We start from the raw sequence: 23,855 nt of genomic DNA, 5'->3' as shown, positions 1-23,855 counted from the left end.
GAAAACACTTTCTAAAGACAATTCTGTTATCAAATGGGGTTATTTACCTGTCATAGTCTTGGCAAATCTCCCCAACAGCTACCAATGCTTTCAAGTACTCATTGGGTTGATAGGGGTGGATGTAGTGCAGTGAGCAGCTGTTCCTAGGATCACCATTTGATGCAGTGAAATCTATAGCTACCTGGAAAAGAAGAAAAGACAATGTGTTGCGGAGCTCTTCTGGGCCTAAGTATACCCACACCAACCCCGCATCTTTACCAGAAACAGTCTCTGACTGCCTTAAAGGCAATTTTATGGTGTACTTCATCAAATTTTGACCAGGAGAGTATTGATAAATATGCTGAAAAGGACAGCTTATAGAAATATGGAATAATTAAATATAAAATGGCATAATTAAGTAAAAATTAACTGCATTATTATTCTATGTGGTAAATTATGTTCTAATAAAAATGAGTGAAATTAACTATCTTTAGGTTCTCATACTTAATTAAACTATTCCAGGTCAGGTGATGTTCAGGACATAAAAGCTTTGCAGCAAAAATGCCCTGAGAGAGTTAGAAGTCCTACTAAAACTATAAATGAGAACTTCTTTGCTATTTTAAGCCTTGTTGTGGCTGTAGCAATAGTAGCAGATACTGCCTGTTTCCTTTGGGTTGTACATCTAAGTATTAAATAATGAACCCTCCTAATTTCATAGATGATAGCAAGCTTAAAGGTGAGCTGCAGGGTAAAACTAAAGCTTGACTGCTGCACAGATTATTGTGTTGAAAAGGTTTAGAGAAGATTGTGAGAAGCATTCAAAATGAAAGCAAATATTAACGAATCCTCTTAAAATTAATTTCTCCCTATTAAAATGCTCTTTATACTTCTCACTGAAGATGTACTCTGGCATGCGTCTTCCTGTGATATGACTGTCAGGGACCAGAAAGCCCTCTTCTGAATTTGTGATGCTGCTTTCTAGGAATTCCTAAAAGGAGCACAAAGAAACCCAAAGGGTTTCATGGAGGGAACAAAACCATTTATAAACTTCCTTATGACTTTGTCCAATGACTTCTTCCTCCAAAAATCCCCATTATACCTGGATATTCAATAGACAAATGCACAGAGTTCAGTTTTCTAGTGCAGCTGACAGCTAAGGGCATTGCTGAAGGCTGCAAAAAGAACTTTGAAGTCCCAGCTTGCCCCTGCAAATGTGCAGCTTCCCCAGGTGGAGCCTCTGCCTGGCACAGGGAAGACTGTTTTATGCAGCTATAAAATGAAAATGAAACATGACATTTTCATTTTCCCTTAAAAAAAGCAAATAAATGAAACAGTCCTCCAGAAACTTATTTTTTCTTGATAAAAACAAAAAGGGAAAAATCATACTGTGCAACCCAACTGCTCCTGACTTTCCACCTCAAACTCTTAGCTGAAGTAAAGCATTTTTCACAGGGCTATAGTTAGCTTGGAAATCCCTTCATCACCTTGATGGACTATGAACCTCACCATGTTTCAGTCAGGAGATATGAGCTTGATTTGGCTTGCAAATAAATCTTTCACCTCTGCTTCCCTCCACACTGCTCATGCACTGAAGCAGCGAGCCTGTTTTCCACATCAATCTTTCCCCCAGAAATGACAGCTTGATTGAACATGAATAAATCAATGGGAAACCTCTCATGTTCTCATTAGCATGCATGTATATAAGAAAGAAACAGCTGTGGTTTGTGAAGCCTAAGGTAAATCTACAGGTGCTTGTGTGGATTAGCTTAGTTTTGGGACACTTCTTAACAAATTGTAGCCAAGGTGTGCATATTATCTTAAAAAGACGTATATTTCTTCCTTCATGGCTGTTAGCCAGGGCTAAATGCTTTTTAACTGAAACCAAGAGCACAGCGTAGGAATAAGAAGCAGGTTTCATGAGCTTGGAGAAACGTCTGTGGCTCAGGTTTGGGAAAGAAAAAGCTCTCCCCAGAACAAGCTTCCTTTTTGGAAATGGTCCTTGTAGTCAAGATCTTCTGAAAAGCAAAAAATATCCTGATTTCCTATGATGAAGCCTTTATGAATATTTGTTCTTGGATGCAGTGTGCTGGACTTTGATCCAAATCTCTGTGTGACTCCCAAAGGGAGGTCTTTTATGAAAGATGACTGCTGTTACTTGCCACGATTCCAAAATAACAAGGCAGAGCTTGGCTCTTTTACGTTAACCAGCAGTACCAAGGTCTTGTGCAAATACATAAAGTAAGGATTTATAAACCCAAAGTTAACATATCACAGGAGTTAGGCTAATATTACAAGTAAGCTAATCTTGTGGGCGGCGAAGTAGGAATCTTTCTTACAGTGTGTACATTTGATTTTTATCAGTGTATCTTTAAACGTATCAGTTCCAATGTACCAGTCATCTTCCCACAGCTAAATAAGAACATAACATAGCAATAACTACACTCTTAGTACTTCTTTTTTTTTTCCCTCGGTCTTGTAAAGGGGTGATTTTCATTGCATTGAAAACATCCTACATAGCTTGGACCTCCTGCTAGATCTGTCAGCAATGAATCAGCCTGCCCAAGACCGTGACCTGCCTGAGAGAGAATCTCTCCAATACATCTTTCTATTACAGTTCCTTTTATGCATGTTATACATCCTTTCTGCTGTATTTCCTAAAGTGATGAAAATGTCTTCTGACTACAGACCCATTTGCACTGCCAACTTCTGAACATTTCTTCTGCAGCAGGGAACACTGTCTGATAAGAGATACAGGGTTTTGCAATAAGCAGTGCATAAAAATAGCGTGCTGGAATCAGCACTATTGATCTCTATAGATGAAAGCTTCCTAATAAATGGTTTTAAAGTGAAAGAAAAGTTTACTTTCCTTTTGCAAAGACATTCTTTCTAACTACAGACTATACTAGATGTACAAAGCATCCCAAGAACACACAGCATGATGTTACCAAAGCTTTCATTAGTGCCTTAAATTACCAGGTACATCATACTACAGCTTTTTGTTATCAAATGTATGCCTAGCATCCCAGTTTCCCTCCCTCAGCAAGTGCCCTTTCAAATCACAGTTGTATCATACTGCCTGTACACAGCATGAACTCAATAGCAATGTCATTAGTATGAAGACAACACCACCACATTGTTACATGTACCAGCAGAAATGTTTCAAACAATTCCAGATCCATTCCAGTTAAAAGAAATGGAAATCTGGGAAGGTGGAAGGAATAGCCCTTCTCTATTCAGTGGTCTGAATTAACCAGATTACAACTATGTGAAAGGGAGGTTATATGATGTGTGCAGAAAGCAAGGGAGCACTGAATAGCCGCTGTAGGCTGCAACCTTTTGCTTCAGTGCCCACTGGAAAATCTCCGCTATGTTTTTGGAAACAGCAACACATCATACAACCAGTCCATGCTATCATCACTGGGGACTGGTGCAACTGAGGCAGGAGGAAGTAAAATATGCAGAGAGCCAACTTGTGATAATCTTTAAGTAGAACCACTAAGTTATTCATGAACAGAGCTACAGGCACAGAGACATCCACAGTGGCTTGCCCTGAATCCATGTAGGTTGAAAACTGATAGTGCTGAGTTTACACAATAGTGTAGCTGGTGGGTTTACCATTGAGGGCAGCAGTTAACTGAGGGATCTCTGTGGTTCACAATATGATGGATTTTTCATTTCCTTTAAGTACTCACTGCCTGTCCTTGCAGATGAGTTTACCCAAGTTTCCTATTGTCAATGGTTTTGTTTCACTTCAGCAAAATGGAATGTTAAAATAGTAAAATATAGCAGAAGCAATACTATCCATTTTAACCCATTTTAACACAGCGGTTTTCAACTTGTGGTTCACAACCTACTGATAGGAAACATGCAACAAGTAAATAAAAGGCAAGCAAATTGCCATGACCCTTCAGTGTGCTCTGTAATAAAGAAGTTTGAAAAGCACCACTGTAACATAATAATATGTATATCCCCAGACACTTTCTAATGGTCCTGTGCTTGAGCTAGAGTTGTGGGAAATGTATATTAACCAGCCTTTGCATTTGCTCAAGTGCCTACCCTGATAAGAAATGGCTTTTAGATATTACTTAAAGATATTACTGCTTTTCTGCTGATGACCTCAGATCACATCAGATAATTGAGTGCTTCCAGTCATATTTTTAGGGAGGAAATGTCAGGAAAGATAAATTAAAGGGGTTTCCAGGGATTGGTGAGTTTCAGATTTGGAGGAGAAATGGGCATTGAAGGCATGTGGGCATACCAGATGAAGAAGCTGGGTAAGGTGGAGAGGTAATTACACAGGATGCTTTGCTTGAGAGAAGACAACCACAAAGATCTTTGTCCACTACAGCAGGTATTTCTTGCAACACTCAAAGGAGGGTCCTCAGTTCTGAGTGTTATCCAGTGAGTCTGCGAGCTGTACTGGCAAAGTGCATGTTCTACACCCCAAAAAGTGGATCTGTACAGAAGACGACAATTCACTACTTCCTACAGCTGCTGGAACTTGGGACAACAAAAAAACCTTCCTATTTTTGTCAAATCTTTTTGGAAAATGAAGGCTTGTCTGGAAAAAGTGAAACAGAACATTTCAGTAGCATCTGATGTTTGATATGTGATACCTGGGAGCGGCAACAGGGCAAGGTGCTACAGGACAAGAAAAGATCTCCAGAAGAAGAATATTACCTTGGAGCATTAGAATTTACCCCTGTAACCGGGATAAACCAGACAGGAACTGAGCCCAAATATGTGTATGGGAAATACTATTATATTATATTACAATTATTTGGAAATACAAAATATTGTATTTCTGGTTATGGAGAGCTCCACAAATCATTTTATCCTATTACTTGAACTTAATAGCTTCTGAATTCGCCCTAAATTACAACTGTGTCCCCTTGTAGTGCCATCTTACTGTTAGTAGCTATGGCTGAGGTATGAAACATCAGCATGACTGAAAGAGACAGGTCCATGGCTGGCCTATCTCGCTCTCTGTGACTTTCTGTATAGCACTGTCAGAGGGGAAACAACTTGCTTTAATGGAGGACTCACTCTGGAAAGGAAGGCTGGCCCATAGGACTGATGAGCAGGACACCTACAGTTAAGTGCCTCAAGAGAAGTGAAATGAATTCCCCTCCCTGTGACACAGTCTGAGCAAGGGTATTTGAAATGCTTGTTAACAAACTGAAGCTCAGAAGCCAAACGCCAGTCAGCACTGTCACAGGGGCTAATTCAGTTCTCCAGCTTTTGGGATCTGGTGTAGCTCAGATGGAATTGGTGGGACTATACCAGCCTAGCTTCTCATCCCTGTATGAAGTTGTCTTTACTTTTTGCAACATGACTGTCATTGCTCAAAACATAAATCAGCATGTGCAAGAAAAATCTTACTGCATTAGCATAGTTTTATTTTCCAGGCTTAATACATTTTGCCAGAAGACCTTAATAATTTACCCAGGAATAGCATGGAAGAATCATTTCTCTGTGAAAGTAATGAGTCAGGATTCCCTTTCTTTAAGGGAGTTAGAGAAGTAAGACACTTACTGTAAACTGTATTTGGCAGCCTCCCATGATATAATCTAAGAAAGAGTGCATCTTGTGGATCTGCAGGCAAGAAAGCAAGACATTCAACTTAGCTGTGTATTTCTAAAACATCAGAGAACTGCCTGAAACAAAGTAAATTAGAAGGAGGGAAGGGACCAACTGAAAATAAGGTAAGGGAAGAAAGAGTCAAATATAGTTTGAGACAAAGACAAAAATGTAGGTGTAAGAGGTTAGTACTGCTTACTCCATTGCACAACAGCAGAGATAGGGCAAGAAAAATGAAAGAGGAGAGTTGGGGACAGTCAGCTTACTTTTAGAATTAAAGTCCTTGTCTTTACTTTTTGTAGTGAACCAGTTTCTATTGCTATTATTCTACAGGAAGTTCTACTTTATAGTGTACGTGTTCAAACATCATTAAAATATATTGCTGAGAGTGTACTGAAGGAACAGTCAAAGAGCAAAACATGGATTTACCTTGCACTGGTTAAGGATGACGATGCCTGAGTTCTTGTAATTCTTCTTCTTTGCTTTGTACTTGGGGTTAATGCATTCCCATTGTACCTGTGAGAAACAGCAGTCACTGCTTGAAGGAAAATTTATGGACAAATTGAATAATCAACAAAAATGGCCCTGTCTGATTTCCACAGTTGACTAAATCCTGTCAAATAATGGTGCACCCAGAATAAAAAATGAAAACCATTAACTATGCAGAGAATGGTCTTAATAGAAAAAGGCCTGGGGCAAACAGCTCTCTTTGAACAGATACGTGTGGACATAGCACTGAGAGAGAGCTCCAGATTCATGTGTTGTTGTCCTCCAGTCTTGTAGGTTAGGGTGGTACACAAACAAGATTGAGAATATTCTGAGATCATTTAAGAGGAGCAAAAAAGAGGGAACTTAATACAAATTAAAACTCTGGAAGGAGCAACCTGATGCACTGTATTAATTACGAAACTGCCTATGCAGACACTGGTGTTTTGTATTAAACTCATGATGAGAGAAATTCTGATCAGAGATCATCTCACTCTCTCTTGAAAGAAAGCAATAGTTTCTCCTTTAAGTCCGATAGTAAAATAAAAAGTTAACAAAATCATTAAACATTGCACAAAGATGCAGTTAACGAATTACTTATAAATTTGAAAATTATCCCGAGGAATATAATTAAATCATTTTTGAAAATTTTCTGATTAGTTTTATTTATAAACAGTCGATTTTACAGCAAAATAGTCCTATCTTACTACTGAAATGCATTGTCTTGTTCCCATCTTAACAGCTCCCAGGATCTCACAGATTTCCACTTCAAGTTCTGCTCTCCTCTGGCTTCAGGCAGATTGACAAAGCCAAGTTTTCAGACCCTGACCTCTAATGTCTACAACATTATTCATGCCTCTTACTGCAGGAGGAAAATGTACGTTTGTACATGCAAGTATCTATTGGCATTTGTAAATCCAGATTTTTATCTGTAATGTTTTATTGAATATAGTTAGGAACATTACTATTTTCTGTTTTCAAGTGTTTCATGTGTTGAGGGAAAACATGTGATATTGGGTAACATGAAGAATATATCTCCAAAAGGAACCAGGATGACCAATTACCTAAAAAATTCCTATTATGACATTTTGAAATGAAACAGATCTGTCTTAAATGTTACAATATTTTGCCTACAGTGAAGACCTTCTTACATGTTACAATACTTTGTCTATAGTGAAGACTTTCATATAGGATCTGAGGAAAGTGTTTTGAGCACATAAAACTATTTTTACCTTATGAACAGCACCAGCAATTTCACTGAGCTTCAAACCATTGCCTAACAGCACTTATTTGGATGCCTCTGAAGTATTACAGACTTAGAGCTTTTGTCAAATGTCCAAAAAAGGAAGGCAAAACATATGGTTTTGGAGCAATATGAGACCTTTTCTGCACAGGGCAAGAGGAGTATGTTCTTCACTCTGTTACTGGATACGGGTGACAGAGTGAAGAATGGGAAAAGACGAAGAAGTGTTCCAACTGCAGGAAGCACATCTGCTCACTCTCCCAGTTAGCCTACAGCTCAGTTATTTGTCTTGTGAAATGAATTTTCCAGCTGAGAAGACAGGCAGACACAGACCCACGTGTTCAGGGGAAATCCTCCATAAACATTTTCCTCTACTCAGGAGAAGCAGTTAGGCTTAAGAAATAAAAGCCTTCCTCTCCAAGTAAAGAGAGTGCTCTGTGACACAACGCCAGAGTGGGAATGCAATGTGACAGTGAGGCAAAAGCACTGCCTGCCTGACCTTCATTCACTGCTGTCTGACAAAAGGGTTTAGCACACAGTTGTCTCCAAACTTAGTAGAAACATTCCTACAGAGAAATTGTGCTGTCTGTATGTTATAATATACATTAATATGTATATTCATGTATAATATACATTATGTACAGATATTCCCAGGGAAATGGTGGAATCATTGTCCCTGGAAGTGTTCCCAAACTGTGTAGATGAGGCCCTCAGTGACATGGGTTAGTGGTGGCGTTGGCAGTGCTGGGGAATGGTTGGACTGGTTGATCTTAAAGGTCTTTTCCAACCTGGTTGATTCAATGATTCTAAAGAAACTAATAAATTAAATAGAGAGAAAAAACAGGAGTCAAGATTTGTGTTCCTCCCTTTGACACTGAACTTGACTGGAGAGACCTCACTGCTTTCCTCTGAATATCCAAGGTGCACTTCCTTAATTTCACCATCCTCCTACACAAACACTTTTCAATGTGCATGTTAAACAAGGCCCGACCTATATGATCCCTTACACTATGGACACAATTCTTCTCCTTGGGAAAAGGATCGTTTAAGCCTGATAAACATCTTGTTCATTTCATTGGTTTCTGGAAGAAGTTTGCACTATAGAAGGACCAAAGTGGCATAAAAAACTACTTCAGGGGAGAAAAATCTGTGCCTTTGGCCAGCCTCTCAGCTACTCTGTGCTAACTGTAAAATGCAGCTAGGAGTGTTAACCCACCTTTGCAGAGCATTTTGAGATGTACGGATAACAATTCTCAGCAACTATCTAAAGCTCCTTAAAATATTCCATGTGCAAGTCAGTAATATGTCATTGGCTCATGTGGGTAATAAAGCAAAGGAAAGAACAGACTAGCAAGTTCCCAGAAATCAGGAAAACAGAAAGAAAGTACAATTTTGCACCTAATAAATCTGTTGGTGTGATAGTATACAGAGGGGAAGGGAAGAGAAAAGGAGAGGAAGGAGAAGACATTTCCCAATTCATAGACTTAAAAAACCCAGTAAGACTGTTTGTTTTACGTAAAACTCTCAATCTTCACTTACCCACCAAAATCCAGTTGTGACCTTGCCAATTCCCACAGTTTGAGCTGAAGATGTGACAAGCATCATTTGAAGGAAATTCCCTATACTGGCCTTGTCATATCTCTAACTCTTCCAAAGGGAACAGAGTTCAGAATACAACTCTAAGCAGGTAAGTAATAACGAGAAACAACTTTCAAATATTTTGCTTGTCCTGTGAAGCCAACCTCAATTTTCAGTCTGTTCCTATATTCCCAGTATTGATTTGGGATCTGACATGGTTTTTTGTCGATTAATTTCTGCCTCTTAAATTAAATTTTCAGTTGAGGGGAAACTCATGCAAGAGCCTGCAATCTGACAGGAATTGTAACCATTGTGAGGTTTGGATTCATCCTTCTGAAAGTCACTCAGCATTTCCTCCCAATGCCTGGCAGCTCTGGGCTATGCAAGCTCTTTCCCTGCCAAACACATAGTGATTCTGAAACAGAAAGCAACCTGGTTTTAACTATTTCCTGTTACTTTAACGTAAGTACTGTTGCAAATATTGGTAACGAACCTTCAGACTATACTGCTTTGGTGTTTTATACCCCGAAATTTAAACCACCTTGTGAAGAACTTCTGTATGTAAAACAAACTCCATCCAGCTATTCTTCAATGAAAGTCAGCAAACTAATGCTAACACTTGGAAGGTTCTAATCCCCCTGTTGCTATAATGAGGAGACACAGATCCGTCAATGGGAGATGTTACTCCCTGCAGTGAAGGATGCTGGCTTCCCAAACACCCTTACCCCTTCTCTTACCAAACCTTCAGAAGAGAGGAGCAAACCATGCAACCACCCATGCCACACACCAGGAAAGGCAACTGGAGGTGACTAAATGTAGGCAACCATTGTAGAACCAAAATTTGGACAGTATGTGGTTACTGAATGGCGCAAGTTATTCAGAGAAAGAAATAAAGGTCTGCAGAGTTTCATGTACCCCAAAGGCAGGAGAAATCATAATACAGAGCAGTTGCTTTCTCTGCAACACTGTGCTTGCACACCAGGACATTCGGTAGTGTTGTGAGGAAAGGGCTAGAGAGCTATGGTAAAGCCTGGATTATCACTAGAATGTTCTCTCGCCTGCCCTGCAATTCTTTCGTTTTTCTTTTGGTCCTTCATGTACAGCTACTGCAACAAATGGCATAGTTTGTAAATGACAAAGGAGGCACCACGGTCTAACGGACAGGGTGAAAACCCCAACTGACAGCAGGCAGCGTTATATCCTGCATTATCTCTTTCTGATGCCTCAAGAAAAGCAAGTCACTTCTAAGCAAACCGCAGCTACTCCTGCCCAAAAGGCTGCTTTATTCCTGCTGTCCCTTTAGGCAAGAGGACAGGATGGGGTATTTTAACTCCTTCTGTCCCAGAAGGACATCCACCATGGGAGAAGGGCTACTTTTAATGCAGTTATCTGAAGAGCTACCTGATGCAAAGGCCCTGTGTGAGGGTCGTAGTCAGGTATCTGGGCAAATGACCCAACTCAGGACCCCATCCAACCATGTGCACCTCAGCAGCCATCCTCGCCCCCTTAATAACAACCTGAACTTATGGCAATGTCCGTGGAGATGGTAAGTACAGCAGGGTTTCTTCCTCCCCTTTCCTTTTGTGTGTGTATATCCACATATGTCCATCTTTACATAATCCAGGAACAGATTTTTCCCTTGCATAACTCCTGTGCTGCATGTGGATCCAGGTGCTTTATGTTCCTGTGACTTTTCTCCCCCCAAATCCCTCTGGCTTTATTGCCTCCATTAAAAGAGATGACTTTTTCTCATTAGTAGAGGATTTCTCGTTTCAGCTATGAAAAGCTTTAATAGTTTTTACATTTTTTACCAAGCTTTTCTAGTCTCGTTTTCAAATGTTTGCTAGGTCAATATTAGACCACTTTATAAAACTGCTACACATATATTAAATATATATATTACACATATATTTGGAACAAATCCTGAGCATACAATAAACTCAGACTATTTACTAGTATTTCACTAACACCCCCCTCCATCACAAATAGGGACAGACTTGCTCTTACTGCATTTTCTTGTGTCAAGATCGTGGTGAAGGAGTAAATGATGAATTCTGGAATAGTGGAAAAGGTTAAACAAAAGGTTTAGAAATGTCTACTTCAGACATGCATTTGAACAACATTTGTGCCATTTTTCATTGGTGGTTAGTAGGGAACCAGGTGAGGTGTAAGAATATAACAGTCTGTGACAACAAGGTAACAGAAACACACATGAAGCTATTTATTACCCTGAGGTTGTCAGGATCAAGAGGTCTTCTTAAACAGCATGCATTAAATTCACCTGTACCACCAACCAAAGACCAATTCAGTCCTTTCAGTCATGTGAATCAAGTGTCACTCTGAAGGAGTCATAATCTGTAAACCTCACCCAAGACCTGCCACATTTAGAAAAGAACTACTCAGACCATTCCTGATCAAAACGGGATCAACCATTCAAATAAAGAAGCTTCTCTTCTTCCTTCACACAGTACTCGTTCAATCACTAGGAAGCTGCCAGTGCTCGATTCACAATGTTTATCTAAATGATGCCTGGCCTCAAACACAAATTCCCAAGTAATCTCACAGTGGAGGCAAGCCAGCAAGCCAACTGTCAGCTCATCAGATCAGAGGCTGACACTCAAAACTTGGGGTAATCAGTACCCAGCCCAGGGCCGGAACTGAAACAGTTTTAGAGGCACCATCATGTGTGGTAAGTACACAGATCCATTCTGACCATCAAGTGGTTCTGTAGCAGTTGAGAGACTGGCTACAAGATACTTCTATCTTGTAGCCAAGAGGGGGAGGTTTTAGTATGGGTCAGAATACTCTGTGCTTTCTGGAGGATGCACTATGTACATTAAAAAGCAACCTCAAGATCCTTGTCAACTCCTCCAGGGATGAGGTGAGCTGATGAAATGGTGAGAAGCACTAACAGTTCACAGATGACACACAGTTCTTCCTGCTCCCCAGCACAGACTATGTAACTCCACTCTTACTGCTTAATGTATTACATGACAACTTGTGGAGGTGATACCAACTAATAGGGATGTTGCTGATGGGCAGAGAGGGAGAGCCACGCCATTGCTGTATCCTACTTTAACATTGCACAGATTTACAGCTGGTGCTTAAGAAGAGTTCCTGGATCCCCTCTCAATGATAAATGTTCAGTCCTATTCTCTCCAGTTGCCTGGGCAAGTAAAAACCCTCATTGACAATCACTAGGGTGCTTTTGACAGAATTACAGCAATGTCCTGCAGCTGGCCATAAAGCCTACTGCACAAAAGCAAATATAACCAGAATGAAAAGTTTCACTGCATCTCCTTAGCAACTCAAACAGGGATGTCAGATCTGAGTCTTGCTCTTTACATTGGCTTCCACAACATCTGCGATGAAATTTCAGGTTTTGGTCCTCATCTTCATTGCTCACTGTTGTGATGCTATGTGAAAGAATGCTTAACACCATGGGCTGAAGGACGTAGCTGTCAGTTTTATTTCTCTGACTGAAAGGAGTACTACATGGAAAACAGAACATTTTCTGGTCTGAGGCTATGAAAGAATCTCTTCTAGGAATGCAAGACTATGTCTGACCTACTCATCCCCTCACCCACATATAATTACGATTCTCCGATGTGGCCTTATTAGAAATACCTAGCAACACATCCACTTGAAGGCAAAACACTTTCCTCCTCCCTCCTCTGCCATTCCCTCAAGGTTTACTGAACCCCCCTCTATTCGAATTCACAACTTCTACTCGATTTCACATGCTTTTTCTTTGAAGAAAATAAAACTGACGAAAAAACTGACGAAAAAACTGACAAATGCCAATCACATTACTTAATGTTGCACAAAGGATGTTGAGATAAACTATGCACTAAGACGCACTTATGGGGTCCACAGCTAACAGAATATATTGCCTTTAGCAGCAATAGCTACTGCTGGAGAATAGAGAAGAAGGGGAAAGGACAAGGGAGGGAGGGACAAAGGGAGAGAGAAAGAGAGCAAGGGAAAGGGACATTGCTTTCTGGCTTCAGCCAAGTGACAAGTGACACAGCCTTCCATACAAGTGACCTCTCCTGTATGTGGATCACAATACTTCTTCCATAATAAACATATTGTTTTCACCAGGATCTGCTCAAACTCCCTATTGCTTTTTCTTGCCTATTAGCGCTTGCTGAATCCTGCTTTCATGAGGTGCAAGAGCCATCTAGCATGTATATATATTTTTGGGGCAATATTTATTTGCTACTTAAATGACTATTACCTATTATGTTATCCACTAAATCTTGTTTTCCTCTAGATGAGACAACAAAACAAGGATCAGAAAAGAGAAGGGGGGAGAAGGACTGATTCTCACATTGGTGGCAATTGCTTCCTGTGAGAACTGGCTATAACAGTGGCATCAGGTTTTGCAGGTGCAAGCCCACAGAGTAACTGCACAGTAACAACAGAATGAGAGCAACAAGGAAGAAATAATGTCCCAACGCCTTAGGCATGTGGAGGAGAAGAGCTGTGCTTTTGTGGTGAAAAGCAGATTGCAGTGTTACAGGTGAAAGGCAGCCTGCCCAATGGCAAATGGCAGACCCTTAGCAAGACAGAGGTTCAGGCACATAAAGCACTGTGCAACATTAAAATATTCCTAGGTGGCATTCTGATATTGCAGTGTCAACTTAGACCAAGAATTGACAAATGGCTTTACTAACACCTTATGCCTCTGAAAGAGTATCCATCCCTTTCGCTAGCTGAGGATGAAAAGAGCACACGGTTTCTCTATCATGATAAAGAATATATAGTTTATCCTTCACAGCCATTCCTGGCACTCTGGACTGCAAGTCTCCTGTCTTGGCGAACAAGCCATCTGTTTGGGAAGGACTGTGATGCTTTCGTGAAGACATTTACATTGGAAATACACATCCTTTACCACTCTCACATAGTCTCTTTCTCAGCCACAGGTATTTGTATACCAAACTGGAGTGTTGTCACATCACTGCCCTTGTTGTGGAATCTGTTTACCTCTTTAGGTAGGTCTTATTTCCACTCAAATTCAGTTTTAGGTTTTGATCCTCTGGCTTAATTTGAAGGAACAAAACAAGGTTTCATTTACACTCAGGTTCTGCTCAAAAGTTACTTCTAGGGGGTTAATATATGACTGATATGTATCAACAGTATTTTACATGCATGAGCAACGCTTGTTAAACTCCAAGTTGTTCTAAGAACATCAATAGAAAATATCTGGAAGAATCATAAAAACTTCTTGACCTCTGGAATAGCCTGACTGTTTACCATTTATTAAACACCTGTTGATTCTTTGTTAGCTTTCTATTAACCCATTAGAAACAGAACCTTAATATAAAGCCCAGATAACGCTTAGTAGGCATTTGGGTTTTGAGATCACCATGAAGCAGTGAATGCAAATTATCAGCAGATTAGAAAGTCAACATTTTTAACTCCCCCTCAGAGAATTTATCAAAAGTAACCCCTTCAGGAGTAAGTACTAATAGGAAATGACAATTTCTGGAATTAGATATGCCAAATCATTTATCGTATTCAATAAATACCATCAACTTCAATTTGAAAAGATCAGGCTGACATAAAAAAGTGAAACTACTAATAAGCTATCAATTTCATCTTCCCTTAGGACTGTAATTCATGAAATATTTAGGAAACTGCTAAGTTTCATCATGATGGGTTCAAGTTAGACCTGGCAGCAACATGAGAAACGGAGAAAGATAGAAAATGACCCTCACCCAATCAAGGCCTTAGGCCAGCAGGGAAATGCTCTGAGCACCAAGGCTGTGTATCTGCTTTGCCATAACAGCACAGCACCTCACAGAAAGCAGGTGCTTCTGCTCAAAGGAAATAAATCTTAGCAGAAAGAAATGCCTGTAGAATGTGAACTAAAAAAAAGCACCCTAAGTATTTCAGGCATGGAAGTACAGGAAAGGCTGCTTTTTCTGTTTTCAGATTAACACATCCAGGAAACAGTAAAACCTGTGGGAGAGATCAACACAGCAACTAACTTCTGAGAGATGATGAGGTAATGTCACTTGCTTTATTACAGGATTGTCTGAGGAACACTACTCCACAAAGCTTCCATGTTGAGATTGCTTGGGTTTCCACTCACCTGTCTTCCTTCCATAGCTCCTCGCATTTCCTTGAAAGTTGAGCTAAATTCGCCAATGAAGTCATGCTTTCCATTGGAATCCCAGTCCCAAACTATGCACTGGGGAGGTAAAGGGAAAAAGAACAAAGAGCACATTTGTCTTAAGTCAGAAAAGAGGTTTTATTGAAATATACTACAGGTGAAATTATGATATGCATTGGGTGGAGTGTTTTACCTAGAAGGAAATCACAAGAGAGATTAAAAACACATTCTTGTCCAGATCAAAATGAAATGACAAGTGGAATCTCAACACAGCTTGCTCCTGACAGTTCTGTGTTATGAGTTGGCTAATGAAAGCATGGTCATGTATTTTGGGAAGAAAGGATTCCTTGACTCCATCTCTTTTGCTAGGTGTAAAAATACAGGATTATGTGTACTTGCACGGTCGAGGTCAAATGGTGTCCTGAATTAAGAGTAACTTACCTCATTGAAGTGTTTTACAAATACAGATTCATATTCAAAACACTAACTGCTGTGGGAAAACATTACCATTCTCATTTTTACAGTCAGTGAAGGTCAGACAACAGTTACAGAGCTCATTTTCTGAAATGGCTTTGAATTCATACCCATCAGTGTTTGGTGCCCGTATCTTGGCTGTTTTCCAGTGTTGCTCAACAGTGACTATTCAAACCAAACCTCGCTGATAGTCATTCCTAAACTGATGCCTGCAGGAATACCTCAATGACTTCCAGCTGTGAGAGTTTCAGTTTGCAGACATGGCTAAATACAATTCAGCTAGCCAAGACTGAAGCACATAGCAATAATGACATGCTCTGCTAAATAGTAATTTTAAAACTGGCCCAAAGACAACAAAGGGGCTCACAACTTTAAAGAACAAAATCCCAAATTCAGCCTCCTGGCCTCCCTAGGTAAAGCTTGCATAAAGTGACAAAATCAGGAAGCTTTTACTGTCACATAAGGAGTGAACTGACATCTGGCTATCAGATGGCTTTGAGGGTAACTGTGACTCCCTCCCTGTGGTCCTGAGGCTTTTAGGTCTGTGCATAGATGAAGACTGGTCTGGTGGGAGTAGTAGAGGAGCTCCTGATGAGAAAGGCAGGAATGAAACATAACTGGGGGTGATGGGGCAGCCACACTGGGCTACCGGGCTTAACAACAGTGAGTTTTATCAGGCCACTGTCTCAACGAGGCTCAGTGCTTTTAACCCAGCACTGGTGGTCAGACAACACAAGAGGAAGAGTGCTGCTTGCTCCTCGGAACTCCTTGGAACTCCTCAGAGAGTTCTCAAGCCATTTGAAGTTTGCTTGGTCCAAAGGGGCACTTCTGAGTTCACCCAGAAGGGAACTGAAATCACTGGATCTCATCTGGATCTTGAGTGTTAAATGTTTACAGAAAAGCATTTTATTGAAACGGACTTCCATGTCCACCAGCTATGCTTTCTAACCGGCCTGAATAATCAGCCAAAGCTGGTGTGTGAGCACTGTGGCCAATTCCTTTTCAAAGGACCACCAAACCAGTGGTTTGTAAATTCACTATGAGAGAAGGGAGAAAGACTAGAGTCTTTCTCTAAAGAAAGCTTAAGATGTGGGCAAAATGACTGAATTCCTTGAGTGAGAGCAAACGGACAAAAAAGTTGCAGGAGAAAGACTATCTAAACCAACTTAAATCACTACAGGCGTCGGGCTGACTCAGCCTTAATGGGTGTTTATCACCTAACATCCTCCTACTAGACCATAGTTGATAAGTAGCCCCTTCCACACAAATGTTTGTCCATGTGAGGTTCATTGACGTGAAGCATAGTTAAGAATTTTGATCTCTACATCCAATATCTGAAGAGGGCCTACAAGGATGCTGGAGAGGGACATTTCATCAGGGACTGCAGTGACAGGACAAGGGGTGATGGGTTCAAACTGAAACAGGAGAAGTTCAGGTTAGATCTAAGGAAGAAGTTCTTCCCTGTGAGGGTGCTGAGGCGCTGGCACAGGGTGCCCAGAGAAGCTGTGGCTGCTCCATCCCTGGCAGTGTTCGAGGCCAGGTTGGACGGGGCTTGGAGCAACTTGGTCTAGTGTGAAGTGTCCCTGCCTATGGCAGGGGATTGGAACTGGATGATCTTAAGGTCCTTTCCAACCCAAACCATTCTATGCTTCTATGATTCTGTGATCTAAAGCAGTTACCTGAATTTAGTATGCTGTTAAGTGCCCAGGCACTTTATTTGTCTTTGTAGAAGTAACACAAGTGGCAGTTTCACTAAATTCATACCCAGGACTCCTCCAGGCAGAATACCACCACCCATGTTATCATTTAGGTATCTTTTTCTTTTGAACTTTCAACACTGTTCCTCTTAGCCCCAGGAAGAGATTTGGTTTGATGCAAGGGGAATCTCTCTGATCAATACAGAAGACATGCAATAGAGATACAAAGGACCGCCCATAGGGGAAAAGTGCAAGCATAACTTACTGCTACAGATGCTAACCAGTTGAAATGGTTCACTGGTCAGGCAAAGACCTGGTTCTTGAACCCTCTTACTTTTCCATCCTACCACCTGCAATTTTACTTACTTTTTTTTTAATGCAGGGATTCCAGACAAAAGAAAGATCTCCAGATCAAAACATGAAAATATTTTGCTCTTAGACTTGGAGATCCTTTATAGCACCTTTAACTCTCAGGGATTGAGTGAAAGGTAGAGACAAGGGGAGGTGTTTGTTTATAGGTTAAATTTTATACAACAGTAATCAAATGAGAGTGGGTTTCTGTCTCTGATAGTGGTAATGGTGCCTGGAACAAAACTAGACACAGTGTTTTCATCAGTAATGGCCCTGGAGAATTCTTTATGATGGAATCTTCACTCATAATTGCTCTATGCTTGTTAGGAACTAGTATCTCTAAGTAAAAAGATTTGCAAAAATGTCACAGCAAGATTAATAGAGATGTACAAAAAGTTTAGTTTGAAAACTTCTCAAAAAATGTTTTTGAAATGAAAAAAAAAGCTGTTCTAAAAAGAAAAAACCCAGCTTTATTGTGAAATTTTCCAACCAGACTCACTTTTCAGGTTCTGTCTTTAAGCTCTATTTGAGCACAAATACAAGAAGGGATCAAAGGTTATCAGAGACCTCCAGGAAATGGTATTCTCTTTTCGGATGCTAACCCTTATGAAGAAGAAAAGCTCTGAGTGCTGATTTGTGGTTAGAATTTGAACTGGAGATGGGCAAAGTGAAGTTACGTTTAAAATGCCCATGCAACAGGGATCCAACAGCTTTTTCTTTCAAGCTAGAGATTTGCTAACTTTAGCTTTCAGAAAGCCAGATGGTTCTTTAATCGTCATCTTGGCTTCATGGAAAAGACAAACAACTGCAGTACTATCTCAGTGCCATTTGCACAATTAGAGCTAAGGGAGAAGGGGGATTCCTGCAAGTACATCCATTAGGACTACTTCTTTCTTTCAGAGTTTCACATCTGGCCATAGAAATTAATTGTCTCTGAGAAGCATGTTGTACACAGCAATGATGCTGCATTTCAGCTGAATGTGAAAGGTATTTCTGAAACGTATCAATCCTGGGCACCAGAAGCTTTTATAAAAACCCACTCACACAGATAAAATAAGGGGGCAAGGAACTTTGCAAATAACCCAGCATCAGGTAAAGACCTGATAGAGGTGAGAACCAAAGGGTTATTTCCCTAGGAAATACTTTGAAGTTTTTTGATTTGTTTGCTTGTTTTTTTAAGGCAGCCCTATGTGCTTTTCCAATCAGCTAGATTCATCTTGTTACCTCTGTGTGAGCAAAAAAACCTCCCTTGCACAACTTCTGATTTTAGTTCTATTTCACAAAAACATAACCTGGACTATCCTCCAGCTCCAGCCAATACCAATGTTCTATGATGTGGTGATGACTAGATAAGAAATAAACCAATCACAGAATCATAGAATGGTTAGGGTTGGAAAGGACCTTAAGATCATCCAATTCCAAACCCCCTGCCATGGGCAGAGACGCCTCACACTAAACCATGTCACCCAAGGCTCTGTCCAACCTGGCCTTGAACACTGCCAGGGAGGGAGCATTCACAACAATCTCTCTATCCAGTGTCTGCCTTGGAGTGAGGCAGTTTTCCTGTTTGACGATTCAACAGCAAAAAAAGAATTCCAACCTCAGATCCAGAGCATATGATCCAAAGTCAAGCATTATTTTTTAAAGTTTAATTTCAGTGCTCTGACTTGAGACAAGAAACTGGTGTTCCAAGTCTGAAATGAGTCAGCCTATGTTTTCACTGAGCCAAATTCTTGTACGATCGTTATAATTCTTTCCCTGCTCACCACGCTATCTAGCTTTAATCACAAGGAGAACTAAGTAAGAGTAAAGTCTGACTACTTTAAGTATTAGGTTGTGTGTGGGTGTCTCTACGTACTGAGAGATTATTTTTCCTGTATGCCTTTGGGGAAATGCTTCAAGTTGTCTCGATGAGAGAAGTATTATACACAGCACCTTTTGGCAGGGGCAATGAGAGACTTGTAATTAAACCTTGCAGTTCATGCACCAGCCCAAAACATGCTCCAAAGGTTAGTTCTTAAAAGACTGGCAGCGAGTGCCATGACTAAATCCCATCTGGAGCCAGACCATAGAAATGTACTTCTTGTAAAGAATCCATTTCAGTTTTGCTCAGCTGGCCAGTTATAGCATGCACAAAGCCAGCAAAGACTAGAAAATTCCTAGTCTCGCCAGCCTGAGCTTCTCCAGCTCTGCATATGCTCAAAGTCCAGCTATGAAACGTTAGTGTTGCTTGTGCTGGTACTACGTTGCCACTAGTTGAAGAGGTAGTGTCGGACAGCCCTCCTGACAATGTAAGAGCCTACTTAACGCGAACACTTCACAAACTTATCACCAGAAGATAATGGCTTGAGTGGGAGAGAAGACCAGACCCTTGGTCCACTGTCCAGCTGCTCTATGCTCGCAGAAGAGCAAAACAGCCAGAAAGGCAGCACCTCAAGCAGCCAGAGTCATCCCTTGAGCAGGAGGGTCCCTACTCTGACCTGGCTCTACTGCAGGTGAGATCCTAGTTCATATATTGCATTAAAAAGGAGATCTCTCTATGTGTTGTTACTGCAGTATCTATCCCCTGACATTTAATAAGGAGTAGAAGGGATACCTTTCAAGGAAGATAATTTGTCCATTAATTGCCTGTAGTCCCTAGCTAGGGGTTAGGGGAATAGTACTGAACAAGAGTGTGCCTTGGACAGCTTTCCCTTGCATTTCTGTGAAGCAAGGTATCTTGTGGCTAGGCAAGAAGAATGCTCATTTTTGGACTTGAATGTAATAACTTACAGCCCAGTCAGTAATAAGGTTCTTACCATTCAGCTCTGAACTAAACTAACAGCACCATAATTTTTAGGCAGAGTTTATAGGATGCTATCTCTCAGAGAAATGAAGTCTTGAGGCAAATGTCAGCGACCTGCTCTACTTCCAGAAGCGCTCTGAGCTGCAGGTGGTATGAGGTGGCAAAAGGCTACAAACAGAAACTCTTCTTTAGTTCACTCTCTAGGGTCAGTGACAACACTAAAAATAAAATAATGCAAGAAAAGACTCAGAAAAGCCTAACAGAGAAGGTGAAAAAAAAAAAAAAAGGAAAAAATAATTTCCTTGATCATCAAAGTGATGTTTCTGGAGCACTCTGAATCTCATCAAGGTTATTATTACATGATAATGAAGTAAACCTGCTACTCTACCTCCCTGAAGTATATATACCCCAATTGGAATACTTCAAAGGTCTTTATACTTTATAAGAAGGCCTTTACCCACTATCTACCCATTCTCCCCACCTGGGGATCAGAAAAGCTGTGCAAAACTTTCAGTACAAAAGCTAAACCACTCCAAGTTATCCTGTTTCTGTAGTCAGGATGTTCCAAGGCCAAATTCTACATTATACACATCACAAACCTGGGTTACATGCTAGAGAACAGAGGATGGAAATTTGGTTTTTCCTGCTGTATTCTTCACTCTGGTTTGGTTTTTTTTGTCCTTCTCTTTTCACTAGTTGCACTTTTCCAAAAAGTTAAAATCAACTTCTTATGGCTCATTTCAGATTTCCACTGAAGCTGAGCTCCAGTGAGAATAGAGTGAATGAGCTGGAATGAACCATAGTTTCTTGCAAGATTCACCAAGTCCACCAGCACAGGTGTTTGCTTCATAAGCATTCGGTGAATCTCCATTGCAGGCAATGAGACTTTTCCTATAAACTTTCAACAAGTGCCAGGATTTCATCAATAACTGTGTCTCCTGTACATAGATGGTGGTAATGGATATGTTAAAAGCTGACAGGGTTGTATTGAATTCAGATCCTTTGCCTGTTGAAGGAGACCTGAGACCGACACGCACCAACAGCTTCCTCTTGGTTAATGGGAAGTGAGTCAGCATTCCCATCGTCACACTGCAGTAAGTATAGCACCCAAAACACAGTCAAAACAAATAAAACTAATCTTCCTGTGGATCTAAACACATGGGAAGTTTGGATTTAAAATTACCTGCTTGGGAAAGAAGAGTGAAGGGAAGGAGAATTCTTATTTTCCTACAGAAAGTGGCAAGTCCTCCGATTCAAGATCAGAGTGAGTCCTGTTCTATTGATGGCTGTGATATGACACCAGCCTGAGCCTATCTTACTCCTTGCCAAATGAAAACAGGGACTGTTTACAGACCCACCATCACCAAGTCAATCTCTCCACACCCCCACTGAAGATTTGAGCCATTGGCAGTGCCTCAGCCGAGACAGGTATCCTCACAGTTGGATGTTTCCTCTTTTTGACAGCTCACAGCACGTAAGAACCATCAGGGTCACTTCAAAATCAATTACTCAAACCCACAGCTTGTTGATTACCCTTATTTGTATTACAAGGGTGCCTAGGAGCTTCAAACATAGATCTTTCACCCTGTTCAGTGTTGACAAACGAGCCCCAGAGATATTCCTCTGAAACAGAGAAATGTGCTGTAAGTTATATCAGTTGAGGGACAGCTTGTAACTGGATTTTCAGTGATTCTGTAGGTTTTGATGGTAACAACATAAATAAGCTTCTACTCTGCAGTCACAGTTAGGTTTATGCAACAAAATCCTTAGTGTAGATACAAGAAACTGCAGTTAATATTCACTTTCCTTTGTGCACTGGTCTAAAATAGAGGTCTGTAGTTGTAATGCATGCCTATAAATATGTTAGAAACTACACTTCCTTTACGTTAAGGGCAAAGAACTCCATGTTAATTACAAATTTTTTTTTCCTTAATTTCTTCATCTAAAAGACCCCTTTAGCAATTTAATATGCAACATAGAAATGGGCGTCAGCTCAGTGTCATCACATACTTGCTGAGGGCACATCAATCCCACTGAGATAATTGCTCATTTAACTAACAATTCCCTGTGTAACAAAAAAGGCACTGCTCATGGGCAGGCCCCTCTATATGCCCACTGGAGAAGCTGCAGGCACAGCAGTGAAATTCATCGTCATTCCCACTGTCTACTCTCCATTCCTAAAAGAGCTTATTAGCTTTATCTTGCAGATAAAAATCAACCATTGCCTTGTATCTCAAGCAGGAAAGGATGATACTTGGCAGAAAAAGCACAAAATGCTCTTCCCCACCGAGCAGCATGCCTATGTCCCCAAACGCCACTTGTAATAATGATGAGTGTTTATACAAAGTGACTGATTACACTGTTCTTTCTGTTGTCAATCAGTGGGCGAGCCAATTACATGTCTCTTGGATATCATTCCAAAAGAATGACCTGGCAAACAGCATTGGGTTTAACGGACCTGAACTGGTCGCTCTGTTCAGTGGATGATACCATAGCATAAACATCAGTAGAGGTGGGTCTTCGCAATTGTGGGTAATTTATGAAACTAAGACCAATGGAGGTTTCAAACATGGAAAGATTTTAGGAGAAAGTGGACAAGAAATTGATTAATAAATGTGAAGCAATTCTAAATGTTTATTAAAGCAATACTCTACACCATATTTCCTGAGGAAAATGAAGAGATGAAATACTGAGATTTCTAAATGAAGTAGAGACATAACGCATAGGATACTAGAACTGAAATGGCTAAAGTAACACAAGGGTCAAGGTTAAATGTTAAACCTGAGCTAAATTTAAGGGTAAAGGTCTGAGAATAAAGGTCACAGTTCCTTATCTCATAACCACATACTGGGTTTTTTAAATCCATGTTTGTGAAACTTCTACTGAATAATTTGCACTTGTTATAACAGTCATCACTAGGTGTAAATGGTCTCATTTCTGGGGTTTTGTTGTTCTGAGCTTCAGTTAGTGCCTCCACACAGACACACTGTCGCTTCAAGGTGAATCCTTCCTATATCTCCTTTTGTTTAGTTCACAGATTATGGACTTAAAAACAAAACCTGCAGCCTTTTTCAGTACTACTTTTAAGTTATTTTTCTGGCTAGAGTCTTATTGTATCTCCTATGTTGTACCTAGTGTTGGAATTAATCTCCTGTATGGATGCTGAAAGCATCTCCATGAAGAATCTAAACCGTGCACTGCCATAAGCTCCCACAGCAATTGAAAATTTCCAGTAAGAGTTAAATTAACATCATGACATGGTACCTAAATAATAGGTATTTTCCTGTTTCTTGGATGCTTGTGAACAAGCTAAAACTGTGAAACAGTAATATTGTTGACAAATACCATACTTTTTATGTAATTGCTCAGATCTTTGCTTTATAGGGTTGTGGGTTTTTTTACAGTAACCTACTTTCTGGGTTTTGTTCTTGTACTGGAGAGAAAATAGGACTTTAATAGATTCTATTAACTGTCTGTTTAAATCTACACAGACTTCCTTTTCTATTTGTATTCCCCTTGGATCCATTCAAGTGTTTAATAAATGTTCTCCCTAATGATGAG

At 40.4% G+C, this 23,855-nt stretch overlaps 1 protein-coding gene across 4 annotated transcripts in view; it reads right to left on the bottom strand.

Annotated features, from left to right (window-relative positions):
• The window catches only part of CPNE4 (copine 4), a 258,007-nt gene that overhangs the window by 37,818 nt on the left and 196,334 nt on the right, over window positions 1-23,855 (bottom strand). For all 4 annotated transcript variants that reach the window (XM_030491563.1, XM_030491588.1, XM_030491570.2 and 1 more), the window contains 4 exons: window positions 14,967-15,065; window positions 5,989-6,075; window positions 5,515-5,574; window positions 48-181 (listed from right to left, as the gene is read on the bottom strand). In XM_030491563.1, the coding sequence (XP_030347423.1) occupies window positions 48-181; window positions 5,515-5,574; window positions 5,989-6,075; window positions 14,967-15,065 (380 nt within the window). The remainder of the gene's footprint in view (window positions 1-47; window positions 182-5,514; window positions 5,575-5,988; window positions 6,076-14,966; window positions 15,066-23,855) is intronic.

This window comes from Strigops habroptila, chromosome 1 (assembly GCF_004027225.2).
Source record: "Strigops habroptila isolate Jane chromosome 1, bStrHab1.2.pri, whole genome shotgun sequence".
Taxonomy (NCBI): Eukaryota; Metazoa; Chordata; class Aves; order Psittaciformes; family Psittacidae; genus Strigops; species Strigops habroptila.
The sequence above is the reverse complement of the archived record's forward strand: the minus strand, read 5'-3'. Positions and strand labels throughout refer to the sequence as shown.